At 46.0% G+C, this 13,779-nt stretch overlaps 1 protein-coding gene across 2 annotated transcripts in view; it reads left to right on the forward strand.

Annotated features, from left to right (window-relative positions):
• The window catches only part of VIRMA (vir like m6A methyltransferase associated), a 753,509-nt gene that overhangs the window by 538,311 nt on the left and 201,419 nt on the right, over positions 1-13,779 (forward strand). For both annotated transcript variants that reach the window (XM_085605246.1, XM_085605248.1), the window contains exon 21: positions 6,513-6,609. In XM_085605246.1, coding sequence (XP_085461372.1) covers positions 6,513-6,609 — 97 coding nt within the window. The remainder of the gene's footprint in view (positions 1-6,512; positions 6,610-13,779) is intronic.

Consider the following 13,779-nt stretch of genomic DNA (forward strand, 5'->3'; position numbering starts at 1 on the left):
CCATCGACTTACAGGATGCATACTTCCACATTCCTGTCTCAGCGAAACATCGAAAGTTTCTCAGATTTCAGATCTCTCGCAGGCATTATCAATACAGGGTTCTGCCATTCGGCCTCAAATCCGCACCACGAACTTTCTCCAAGTGCATGGCGGTGGTAGCTGCTTTTCTCCGCAAGCGGAAGATATTAGTCTACCCCTATCTCGACGACTGGCTCTTGAAGAGTTCCACTCCTGCTCGACTCCAGAGTCATCTTTCGTTTTGCCTCAACCTTCTGCACTCGCTGGGCCTCCAGGTCAACTACAAGAAGTCGGTCCTCAATCCCACGCAGCGGATCCACTAGCTGGGTGCCTCTCTAGACTCCGCAAGCGTGTGTCCTTCGGAGGAGAGGTTATCCTCCATGCTTCAGAAAGGCCGCATGCTTCTCAGCATGGCGTTTCCCACAGCCAGACAAGTGTCATCTCTCCTGGGGTCGATGGCTTCGTGCATTTACATTGTGCCCAATGCACGTCTGCACATGCGTCCTCTGCAACAAGACCTAGAGGATCAGTTGTCTCAGAGGTCCGGCCGCTGGGAAGATCCCATCACCCTTCATCAAGCCGCCAAAGACTCCATCCGGTGGTGGATGAAGCGCTCCCATCTGCTTCACGGCGTCCCTTTCCATCAGGCGCCTCCGACACAGACAGTGGTCACAGATGCCTCAATGCAGGGCTGGGGTGCTCATATGGGCCAGCTGCAAGTACAAGGTCTCTGGTCCACTATCGAACAGACTTATCACATCAACTTCTTGGAGCTACGAGCAGTCCACCTAGCTCTCAAGTCCCTGTATCCATCCCTGCAGACCAACTATGTTCAGGTTCAGACAGACCACACCACAACTATGTTCTATCTGAACAAACAAGGAGGCACCAGATCGCGGGTTCTCTCTCTGGAAGCCCAGTCCATCTGGAGATGGCTTCTGGCGAGAAACCTGGCGATCGTCGCTGTTCACCTGCCAGGGACCCTGAACGTGCAGGCAACCGGCCTCAGCAGAGACTTCGTCGAAGCGCACGACTGGATGCTCAACGAAGACGTCGCTTAGGAGATCTTCCGGTTGTGGGGCGTACCGGACATCGATCTTTTCGCAGACGCGGCAAATAAAAAATGCCCCGTCTTCGCCTCCAGGTTCCCTCAACGGGGGTCGGAGGGGAACGCACTTTTGATCAGCTGGTCGAGGACATTGCTTTACGCTTTTCCTCCTCTCCCTCTCATCCCGGCTGTGATACAGAAGCTTTACAGGGCCAGGACTCAGATGATCCTAATAGCCCCGGAGTGGCCCCGCCAGTGGTGGTACCCGGATCTACTCCAGCTGTCGGAAGTACCACACAGGAGGTTGCCTTGCCTACCGAACTTGCTGACCAAGGACACGGGGAGGGTGTTTCATCCCAATCTTCCCTCCCTCAGCTTGACGGCATGGCTCCTGAATTCATCCAATATGGACATTTAGATCTGCCTCCGGACTGTATGAACATTCTCCGGGAGGCAAAGAGGCCCTCCACTAGGAAGTCTTGCGCCTTTAAGTGGAAAAGATTCTACGTTTGGTGTAGAGATAACACCCTTGATCCTATGCGGGGTCAAGAACAGGTTATTCTCCCCTACTTACTGTACTTGGCGAAGTCTGGGTTAAAGTACTCTTCCATCAGAGTACACTTAGCGGCTATTACAGCCTATAGGAAGTCTCCTACCCAGACCTCATTCTTCCAGATGCCAGTGGTAAAGGATTTCTTAGAAGGGCTTAAGCAAGTTTACCCTCCGGTGAGGTCTCCTTCCCCTTCCTGGGAACTTAACATCGTTCTCTCTAAGCTAATGGGGGCCCCTTTTGAACCAATTCATAAGGCGTCTTTGCAGCATCTGACCTGGAAGGCTGCCTTCTTAGTAGCCATCACTTCGGCCTGTAGGGTCAGTGAAATTCAGGCCCTCTGCTGCAAGGAACCTTACACGGTGTTTCATGCTAATAGGGTGGTGCTCCGTACTCATCCGAGCTTCCTGCCCAAGGTGGTCTCGGACTTCCACATTAATCAGGTGATCACTTTGCCCACCTTTTTTCCTCAGCCATCCACTCCCCGGAGAGAGCCTTACATTCTCTTGACCTCCGGAGGGTTTTGAAATTCTATCTGGCTAAGACCCTTCCACTTAGAAAGTCAGATAGGCTCTTTTTTAACTATGGGCCCACGAATACCGGGCTGGCTGCCTCCAAGAGGTCCATCTCTAGATGGATTGTCTCATGTATAGCGTTGTCTTACCAACTGTCCCACAAGGTTCTGCAGGGCAAACCTAGAGCACACTCTACTCGAGGGAAGGCTTTTACTGTTGCACTCCTTCGCAACGTTCCCATGTCTGAAATCTGCAAAGCGGCTACATGGCGCTCAGTTCATACCTTTACTCGCCATTATTGCCTAGATTCAGACGCGCAGGCCGACGCCCAGGTGGGGCAGGCTTCTCTGAGGAACCTGTTTGCATAACTGTGATGCAAAATGTGTTTTTACTGTATGTTTTAAATGCTGTCGTGCTCGTCCGCAAGACTTTGGGTATGGGCTTGCTACTCTATTCATGGATTATGACTATTGATGAGTATCCCCTGGATGAGAAGGATTAGTTACTTACCTGTAATCCTAGTTCTCATCCAGGGGTATACTCATCAAAGTCATAAGCGACCCACCCACCTCCCCGGACGAGCATGATTTCTCTTTAAGTACGTGATGTATGGCATGCAGATCTACTCAGGTGCGGATGCACCGCCAAAAAGAACTGGCCCAACTGCCAATTGTAATTCATCATGGGAGCAGGGGGTCTCATGCAGGTCTTAAAGGCACGGTCCCCCTACTCCAATGCCTTAAAGGCAAGGTGTCAGTTTTCTTTGTTTCTTGATACTCTGCTGCAGCCTACTGGCGAATGCTTACAATTACAAGTTGCTTTATGACAATAAAGCAGTGTTGTGTTATAATTTGCCTGATGCTTCCTTTTTTCCTTACGGGTTAGGGGGCACTACTATGCAAACATATGTAATTTACAGCATTGCCATGTTTTGAACATTTTTAGGCTGCATGTATATGTTTTCACATATGTATATATATATATGTATATATATGCATTTTCTATATGCTCCGGGATCCCGCACATGGGCGGGGATTATTCATAGATTATGACTTTGATGAGTATACCCCTGGATGAGAACTAGGATTACAGGTAAGTAACTAATCCTTGCTGACTGTAGGACACGCCGGGATTCCGCAGGAGCAGGTTCGAGGGGAGACATGCCTGTAGGGCTGGGGCCAGGTCAGTGGGCGTGAGCCTCTTGTTAGCTCTGCACGGCTCTTCCTTCCTTCTTCTTATCTTCTTTTCTTGTGATTTCTAATCTGAGGAAATAAGATTCAGGGTGCCCCCTAAATACTAAATTTAGGAGTGTTACAGGTAGGTAAAGGGTAGGGACCAATGGGTCCCTTCCCTGGGGTGGGTACACCCCCTATTTTGCCACTCTCCTGTGGGAGGGGGGCAGGAGCCTGTCCCTGGTTGGCTTGGTCCCCCCCATCCTCAAAATGGTGGCGACTCGAGGCATGTGCTTCACCTCACCTCCCCCACCTGAGGGGTGGAGCTGGCAGAGGTGGGCACACCTCCCTTCCTCACTTGTTTTTCCCGACGGTTCTCCCGCCCAAAGTGGGGTGTAGTACCAGTGGGGATCAGTTGCTGAAAGCAGCAAATTGTCTGGAGAGGCTCACAAAGGCAGCATGCCTTTGAAGCCTCTCCTTCATGAACCCTGTCTATCCTGGGCAAGGAGGCTTGGCACCTCGTCCCAGGATGTGCATTGTTTCAGGCCCCCGAAAGCAGCAGGCTCTCGACCCAGGGGTCCAGAAACATGTCTGTTGGTGGCAGCCTACGCAGCCACTCAGTCAGGTCACTAGTAGTAGGTCGAATTTCAGGGGGCATCTCTAAGATGCCCTCTGTCGTGCATTTTACATTAAATCCCACACTGGCATGTGGGTTTAATATGCTGAGAAGTTTGATACCAAAACTTCCCAGTCTTCAGTGTAGCCATCATGGTGCTGTGGAGTTCGTAATAACAAACTCATGGGCTCATGCACCTGTACCCTCACCACTGGCATAGGGCACCCAGCTAGAGGGGTGATGCCAGGGCAGTGGTTTGTGGGCATGGCACACAAGGATGTGTACCATGTCGACTCTTGGTTTTGTTCTGCACCAAGACACGCAGCCTGCAAAGGCAGTGTGTGAGTGGCAGGGTACAGGACCTCTAAGGGTGGCACAGTAAGTGCTGCAGCCCTTAGAGGCCTCAGCCCTTAGAGGTCCTCTCTGGTCACAGTGCCCTGGGTACCTGTGGTACCATTTACCAGGGGCTGACATGTGGCCTGAGATGCCACTTGGGTTTAGGCTTCAATGCAGGTTTAGAGAAGGAGCACCGGCCCTGGGTACCTGATTGGCAGGAGGCCAGGGCACACTCAAAGTACATCAGCAATTCAGCAAAATGTGGGGGCATACCATGCAAGAAAGAGGGCACTTTCTCACAGTATGTTACTACAGGGTTTACCCCCTTGTAGGGACTGTCACAAGCAAATGTCTGTGACAGATAGCAACTAGTTGTGTCTCTGGTGTTTGGGTTCAGTGCCCAAATCCAGGTCCTACGAGGAGTGTGTCCTTATGAATTCAAAGTTGATCTGGGAATGCAGCATTGCAGCATTGTGATTGGTCAGGGGAGCCTAGGTGCTTCGTCCTGGTTCCTGTTCGACGCCAGCAGAGTCCTGACGCGGCGGCGATAAGGTACATTTTAATTTCTTTTTGACACACACCCCCAACCCCCCCCCCCCCCACCCCCCCTCTCACCATCAACCCCCGATCGGTGCTAGCCACCACTGACTGTAGGAGGAGTCACCGCACCTCAAGACTCGAAGGACTTTTTCAAAGAAAAACAAGTTGTACATCTCCAAGCCCAACACTTGATGGCAGGAGTATGCTAAGCATATAAATCTACAGCACTACACCCTACCAGTAGATACTTATATGGTAAGTAATATATTCCTTATGATAGCCATCCCATTGTTTTGAAGATTGAGCAAAACTGCAAGCTCTTCCCACACAAGAGCTTTACTTATAAATACATAACTATAGCATAGTGATTAGGATGGAGCCAAAATGCCTTCCCTAAGTAATTTCACACTTCCATGCTAACCAAGCTATCACATTTTGCCAAAAAACAAAATTGTAAGAAGAAATGGCCATTCATGTGCTAAATGTTAGAATGGCAGTGATGTACTACTTTGCAGTATAGAAAGATGAACCCTTTCTTTGTCTCCTGTGCAGCACCTAGCAAAGATTCACAGCTAACTCAGGGTACTATCATAAAATAGATAGATCCAGATATGCTACAAGATTAGCATTTGGAGAGAAACCAAGAGCACACGCAACAAGGAAGAAAGGAACAATGCTAGCTTTCATTGCCTATGAGTTTTGTTAATGACATTTGCAGGGCAGCCACAAAGTCTACCATACACACGTTCATCAGGTACTACTGTGTGGATATTCAAACTAACAAAGAAGCCCAAGTAGTTAAACATCTAGTCACAGATTCCAAACCCACACCCCAAGGAACGGAATATCACTGCAAAATCTGTGCACAGCATGTGAATCCAGAACAGATTCATGTTGCAAAACTAAATGGTTGCTTACCTGTGTGAGTACTTTTGCAGCTTTAAGAATTTTCTGAATTCTCATTAGCCCATCCTGCTTTCCTAAGAAATGAAGTCAACCAACACTAGCAAGTCCCCAGGGGAAAAAAGAAACTGAAGAGATTTACCATGCATAGAGGCTTCTGACTTCATTGGAGGATGGACATGGCACCAAATGGTGGTCGATATCAGTGATGCCCACCCAGCAAAAAAAGAGGAAGACAATTCGATACCCAACCACTAAATGGCAGACTAATGCACACCATGTGAATCCAGAAAATCTTTCAAGTTGCAAAACTACTCCTACAGGTAAGTAACCATTTTGTTCTGTCCCCAAGCCATGCTCTCTAAAATACCCCCACCACGTCCACAAGTATATCCCCATCAGATTACATCCAACTCCTAATGAGGGCCGTAGACATGCTATTAATGTATTTTAAAGTCGATCTCCCATCTTTTGACAAGGCACGGTCTTGTTAGTGTCTCCAGTGCACAGACCATTCCACCTAATAATATCCTAAAAGCTCTTGAAGCAAACCTCCTGAATAGTGACTATACCCTTGAGCAACCTCACATTGGTGGCGTTGGAAAGGGCAGTTTGCCTTATAGTTATGCAATCTACCTTTGCTTTAAACTTTACATAAATTAAGGTGCTCCTGTTAAGTTTTGTGTCTTGTGAAAGGACAAGCTTGTACTAACATATGGAGGTTTTGGAAGAAAGCCCAGACTTGTAGCCCTCCGTAGTGTTAAATGTAGCCTGTGTTTGCGGCATGCAATGACAATCATTATTCATTTTTCAGAACTGTGTATGTGCTGGCAGATGTCGTGGATGAGCAGCTCAAGACTTTATCATTCTCACCATTCCAAGCTGATGAAATTGACACTGAATTGGACATGGTAAGAATCGCATTTTAACTGTGTGCCATATTTTTGTCCCGAAAATAGGAGTCTTTTTTTTTTTTTTATCACTATATCATGATTTTATGTATTTGTCCTTATTAAAAGTATGATAACAACTGATTTGTAAGGAGCAGGAAACTAAGTTGCTGGTGATCATAGATTATATTTTATTATTTAGCATCACTGGTAATGAGAAGCCTGTGGCAATTACAGCCATGAGGCCTGACTCTAAACAAATAAAAACAAAATTAATAAATGTACAGATGAGAAGGCGGGCTATATACACCTTCTGAAGCACCCGAGGATATTTGAGAACATTTTACAGTTTTCACAACTTTCTTACTTGTGTTTTTTTAAATGTACTTAGATTGCGAAGTCTGGCCTTTCAAAAATCAACATGTGTAAGAATATCAAGTTTGTCAAACCTCACAACAACCTGCACGTTTCTTTTATTCACATGAAAACATTCCATGGGAATTTCTCATACCTATACATGCTCAAACCCCTGAAATCGACGTGTCAAAGTAGCAATTTGTGAAATCCCACAACATTTTTTTTAATTCACATTAAAGAAATGTCAGTGTGAATTTCCCACCCATGCTCAGTCTCCCACCAAGAAAGAATTGCAGTGTTCTATGCATTTCGCACACTTTCTGCTCTACACATGCCTGGCTAATCCTAGTCTAGGGTTAGTAGTAAAAAGAACTCTTCGAAAGACCTTGCAAAGCACTTAAATAGCCACAAATCTTTGACTCTGTAATTGTTCACCTCAATTGCAGTCAATTTCTCTTAACATCCTCATGAGACTTCCTGTATTTACTCTTGTATTAATGCCGAAAGATCTGCATGTGCACATGAAATATCCACATGCAAGTCTAATTTTGTGAATCAACAATAGGTTTTGTAAAGGAGATGAAAACATTTTATTTAAATTAGTCAGACTTGGGTAAGCAAAAATCTTTGCACATCAAACCCAGATTATTTTGATTTCAGCTAAAGCAGATATTGGCAAACCCAAACAATTAGTGGAAAATGTTCCATGAAAGCATACAGTGTTGTGCAGTTTACTGACATACAAAAAAACCTCCCAGAGCAATTGTTTAATATTAAGAAAACGGCAATACGAAAGAGCAGACAAGGTTGAGAATATGAGACTGTCAAATTACTGGACAGAGAAATGAGAGAAAATTCTAAATTAGACCGATCAGCATGCACTTTAAAGCCAATCAAAAAAAAGTTATGTTCGAGGCTACAGTGTTGTAGATACACATGCTTTGCATACTCCTGCTTTCGTTGATAGTGCACATGGGCATCGACTCCATTGTTAGATAGCTTTTTTTCTGCCATCGGATTCGGACGTGTATTGTTGCGCTCCGGTTCAAAACCGTTCTTCTGGTTCCTCTTGGCGCGCGATCCACTCTACCCTCAACGGTATTGTCCTCGTGAGCGTTTCCCTGTTCTCCGGATATCGAACCGATCGGGAAACACTCTAACTACGGTCGAAACATCAGGGGCAGCCCTCGGGCCTAGCCGCGTCGGTCCACCCTTCTGCTAATGGAGTGGACTCCATTCCAGTCCTGTCCTCGATGCCACACCAATTACCCTCACACCGACCTACATCAAGTTTGTAACTTGTGCCTCTCACGGAGCATAAGGAGGAAGACTGTGACGCCTGTTGGTCGTTTCGGTCGAAGAAAACTCTACGTGATCGTTGGGCCCGGCGACAAGAAATGCAACACGAAAGCTTTCAACACACTCCGGATATCTTCGACAAAGAATCCAAACATGAAGAGATCGAAGCATCGGTAGAAGAAGAGTTTGATTCTGATCTTGAGATCGACTTGGAGTCCAAAAATGTGCCTCCCGGACAAGGTGCTGTGAGTACGAAAGACCCTTCCCTTCCAAAACCTCTTCCAAAAAGCATAAGGCTACAGCACCACCTCTGCCTTTGGGCCAAGGTCGGTACCGATACAATGTTTCCCACGCCCTGCCCTCTGGCTCGGCACCAAAATAAATAGTCAAGTCTTCCGGCTCAGGACCACGTCGGCCAAAACCATCTTCAGAGCTGATACCCTCCGCTCCGAAAGAGAAGCATGCTTCAAACGCGAAACCCTCCGCTCCCAAAGCAAAGACAATCTTGACACCGAAGCCTTTGGTGCCGAAATTGAAGGACAGCACCTTTTTAAAGACAAATTGGATCCTAAACAAAAGATCATTTTTATTAATCCTGATACAGGACACATTTTGGCTAAGACACCATCCAAACAGAAACTTACTTCAGAGGACCCTGTGGAGAAGTGTGGCTCAATGATTAGAGCGGCAGACCCTGATGCAGAGGTCTAGCCCGGGACCAGGGTTCAATTCCCCGCCTCGGCGGGTCTTGGGCTCAAAAATTCCACGGACCTGATAATTCTCACCTCGGTGCCTATTCCAATCATGGAGTCCCACTCTGCAACTCTGGGCAATAGCTTGCTTAATCTCCACAACGGCCCCCACAACGCTAAGGATGCCTGGCCTCCACCTTGGGGGTGCCCAGGAGTGGACGCCTCACAGGGAAAGCCAGGATGGGTTCCACAGCGGTATTCGTACAAGCGCCTTGAGACCCTTGCGGGTGAGTAGTGCGCTATACAAGTATCAAATTTACATTTACATATAAGATAACTATAGAAGAAAAAAGACCTGGCTACTACCCCAGCTTATCCTACCCCACAATTCCCTCCACCGCCACCATCTTCTTCACATTTGCCAATTCTAGATCCTTTACACATAACACCTCAAGGATCTCCCCATACACAAACTGAAGGGGATGATATTGATGACGAACACGCACATTTGCCTGTAGATCCATGGAATGATTACACCATTGACCCTCCATTAGATAACGATCCAGATCTACACCCTGCAAAGCCAACACCACTGGACGATAATGTGGCTTATCAAGATCTTATTGCTAGAGCAGCAGAGTATCGGGGTTGCACTACATAATGAATCTTTGGAGGAAGATTTTTTATTTGAAACATTAGGATCCACACATAGGTCAAGCCAAACTCTTCCTATGTTAAAGGACATGATGAGACATGCAGGCAACATATTTAAAGACCCAGTGGGAGCACTATTTTAACTCCCAGAGTTTGTAAAAAGTACAATCCATTCCCATCTGATCCTGTTTTTATTAAAGGACAGTTGCCTCTCGACTCAGTGGTATCCAATGCTCGTAAGAGAGATAATTCACCAACCTGTGTTGATGCACCTCCCCCAGACAAGGATAGATGCATCGGGAAAACGAGTAGCTCCTCAAGCCGCTAACCACTGGTGCACCGCAAACACACAGGGCTTACTAGCTAGGTACGACAGGGCACACTGGGATGGGATGGAGCAACTGCTTCAGTATCTCCCAGACGAGCACAAAAGCAAAGCACAAGAGTTAGTTAAGGAGGGCAAACTAATTTCTAACTCTTCCATCAGATGTGGTCTAGATGCTGCTGACACCGCGGCTAGGGAGATTAATACCTGCATTCTCCTCAGAGGCATGCATGGCTTAGGATTGCAGAGTTTAAACCTGAGGTTCAGCAATCTATTTTAAACACCCCTTTTGATAAGCAACACCTGTTTGGTGCTGAAGTCAATCAGGCTTCGGAAAAAATGAAGAAAGACACGGAAGTGGGAAAGTCCATTGGAGCGCTCCAGTCCCCATCAAATATAGCCTCCTTTCGCTGCACATTTTACAGAGGAGGGTCCAAAACAACATTCTCAGGACCCGAATGTTTCCTCTTATAAAGGCAACACCCAATTCTCTCCCTCTAGAGGTTTTTATACAGGAAATAATTCGAAAGGTAGGGGTATAGGTGCCACGGCACGCAACTCCCCTTCTCCCAACAGACAGTGACTTGCCACATTATTTAACAGCTGTCAGGGGAAGGCTTCAAAAGTTTCTCCCCATTTGGCAATCCATAGCATCCGACAAATGGGTGATCAATCTTATCCTACATGGTTATTGCCTGGAGCTTACTACCAATCCTCCAATTATTCCACCTTGCACTCTCAAACTGTTGTCAGACTACTTACAGTTACTCAAACAGGAGATGCAGTCTCTCTTGGAAAAAGGAGCCATAGAACGAGTTCCATGACCGTACTAGGGTTCAGGAGTTTACTCTCTCTACTTTCTAATCCCCAAAAAGGACGGCTCTACTTTCTATTCCCCAAAAAGGACGGCTCCTTAAGACCGATTTTGAATCTGAGTGTTAAATCAGTACATACTGTCAAAACATTTCCATATGGTAACGCTCCAACTGGTGCTTCCACTTCTAAAGCAAGGTGATTTTATTTCCACACTAGACTTAAAAGACGCATACTTTCACATTCCAGCCCATCCAGCTCATCGCAAATATCTCAGATTTCTGATAGCAGGCAAACACTATCAGTTCAAAGTACTCCCATTCGGAGTAACTTCTGCTCCCAGAGTTTTTACCAAATGTCTAGCAGTTGTGGCAGCTCATCTCAGAAGACAACAAATTCACGTCTTCTTGTACTTAGATGACTGGCTTATCAAAGCCAGCACACACCAGAAGTGTCTAGAACACACTCAGACCACGTAGGCCTACTCCACTGATTGGGCTTCACAGTCAACCTGCAAAAGTCTCATCTACAGCCGTCACGAATACAGTCTTATCTGGAGGCGACTCTCAACACTCACCCAGCTCTAGCCTCTCCCAATGCAGCCACAATTCACAATATTCTAACTGTTACTACAGTTTCAAGCCAACCAAACCTTACCAGCCAGGACTGTTATGCAGCTGCTAGGAACGATAGCGCCATGCATTGCAATAGTGCCTCATGCAAGAATACACGTGTGCCCTCTACAAGAATGCTTGGCACGTCAGTGTAATCCGTCACAGGGTCAATTAACAGATCTAGTGTTGGTGTACAGCCGTATCCATCGCTCTTTGCAGTGGTGGAACCCACAAAGTTTATCAAAATGGCAGATCTTTATCGACCCTGTTCCAGAGATCGTGCTAACAGCAGATGCTTCTCTCACAGGTGGGGTGCCCATCTCCACTAGAACATAATTCAGGGTCTGTGGGACAACAAGCAAAATGTCTCCACATCAACTATCTAGTGCTTCTAGCAGTATTTCTAGCACTGCAAGCTTTTCAGTCTCATCTCATCGGCAAAGTTGTTCTAGTCTGCACGGACAACATGACAGCTATGTACAAAAACGGGGGAGGGGCACACTCTCTCCAGCTGTCACGCCTCTCTCAGACCATTTGGAGCTGGGCAATTCATCACAGAATTCATCTTCTGGCAGAACACCTTCCAGGAGTCAACAATCAAATTGCCGACCTCAGCAGAAGGAGGCAGCAAATACACGAGTGGAAACTTCATCCCCAATTTCTCCTTCAATATTTAAAAAAATGGTGATTCCCACAAATAGATCTGTTCGCCACAGTGGACAAAGCAAAATGCCTGAACACGCCTCCAGGTTCCAACACCCTTGCTCCAAAGGCAATGTCCTATAGATCAATTGGTCAGGGACGGCCTCTCCCACTCCTTCCGTTTCTGAAAAGCTCAGGCAAACATCGTTCACACTGATTTTGGTAGCTCCCACATGGCCCGTCATTCATGGTACACCACACTTCTGGAACTCTCAGTAGTTCCACATCAAAAGCTACAACTCAATTCCAGCCTTCTCACACATAACCGTGGAGAAATCAGACACCCAAACCCCAAGTAGCTCAACATAGTGATTTGGCTCCTGAAGTCATACAGTTTGGATACCTAAATTAGCCACCAAACTGTATACCTGTTCTAAAAGAAGCAAGAAAGCCCACTACCAGAGCTTGTTATGCAGCAAAATGGAAACAATGTGTTATCTATTGTAATAACAAAATTAATCCTCTAGAGGCTTCTGTTCAAAACATTATTCGTTACCTTCTGCACCTACAGCAAAGTAGTCTGGCTTACACATCTATTCGATTGCACCTTGCAGCAGTAGCTGTATATTTGCAAAACAGATAGCATTTATCTTTGTTCAGAGTTCCTGTGATTAAAGCCTTTATGAAGGGCTTAAAAAGAGTAATGCCACCCAGAATACCTCCGGCACCGGTATGGAATCTCAACATTGTACTTATAAGACTCATGGGTCCACCCTCTGAACCATTGCACAATTTTTCTTTACAGTTCCTTTTATGGAACGTTGCCTTCCTCATTGCAATCACTTCATTAAGGAGAGTTGGTGAGCTACAGGCATTAACCATAGAAGAAACCTTCTTTTAGCTTCATAAAGATAGGGTAGTTCTTCGCACCAACCCAAGATTCCTCCCTAAAGTAGTTTCTGCTTTTCATCTTAACCAATCAGTTGAGTTACCTGTGTTCTTCCATCAACCTGATTCTTTAGCAGGACGAGCTCTTCACACACTTGATGTCAGAAGAGCGTTATTGTATTATATCTAAAGGACAAAAGATTTTCGTAAAAAACAAAGCAACTGTTTGTTGCATTTGCTCCACCTCACAAAGGCAATCCTATCTCTAAGTCTGGCATTTCAAGATGGATTGTTAAATGCATTCAAACTTGCTATGCAAAAGCTAAAACAACTTTATACCCTCTAGAGCGCATTCCACTCGCAAAATAGGGGCATCTATGGCTTTTTTATATAAAATTCCTTTAGCTGACAGCTGTAAGGCAGCAACATTGTCTACACCACACACATTTATCAAACACTATTGTGTGGATGTGTTAGCACACCAACAAGCCAATGTAGAGCAAGCAGTGCTAAAGACACTTTTGCAAACAACTGCAACACCTACCGGTTAACCACCGCTTTGGGAGAATACTGCTATATAGTCTAGGCAAAGCATGTGTATCTACAGCACACATGCCTCAAACAGATTGTTACTTACCCAATAAGCATCTGTTCTTGGCATGTAGAGCTTTAGATTCATATGCACACTCCCATCTTCCCGGACTACTGAAGTTGTTGCGGTTCTCATTATTTACATTACATACGCATGAACATCTCTGTACTACACTCACTTACTTCATTCTCACCATCTTCTGGGAAAACAATCCAACAATGGAGTCGATGTCTATGTGCACTATGACCGAAAGGAGGAGTATGTAAAGCATGCAAATCTACAGCTCTACATGCCAAGAACAGATGCTTACTGGGT

Source organism: Triturus cristatus, chromosome 5_1 (genome assembly GCF_964204655.1).
Source record: "Triturus cristatus chromosome 5_1, aTriCri1.1, whole genome shotgun sequence".
In the NCBI taxonomy this organism is placed as follows: Eukaryota; Metazoa; Chordata; class Amphibia; order Caudata; family Salamandridae; genus Triturus; species Triturus cristatus.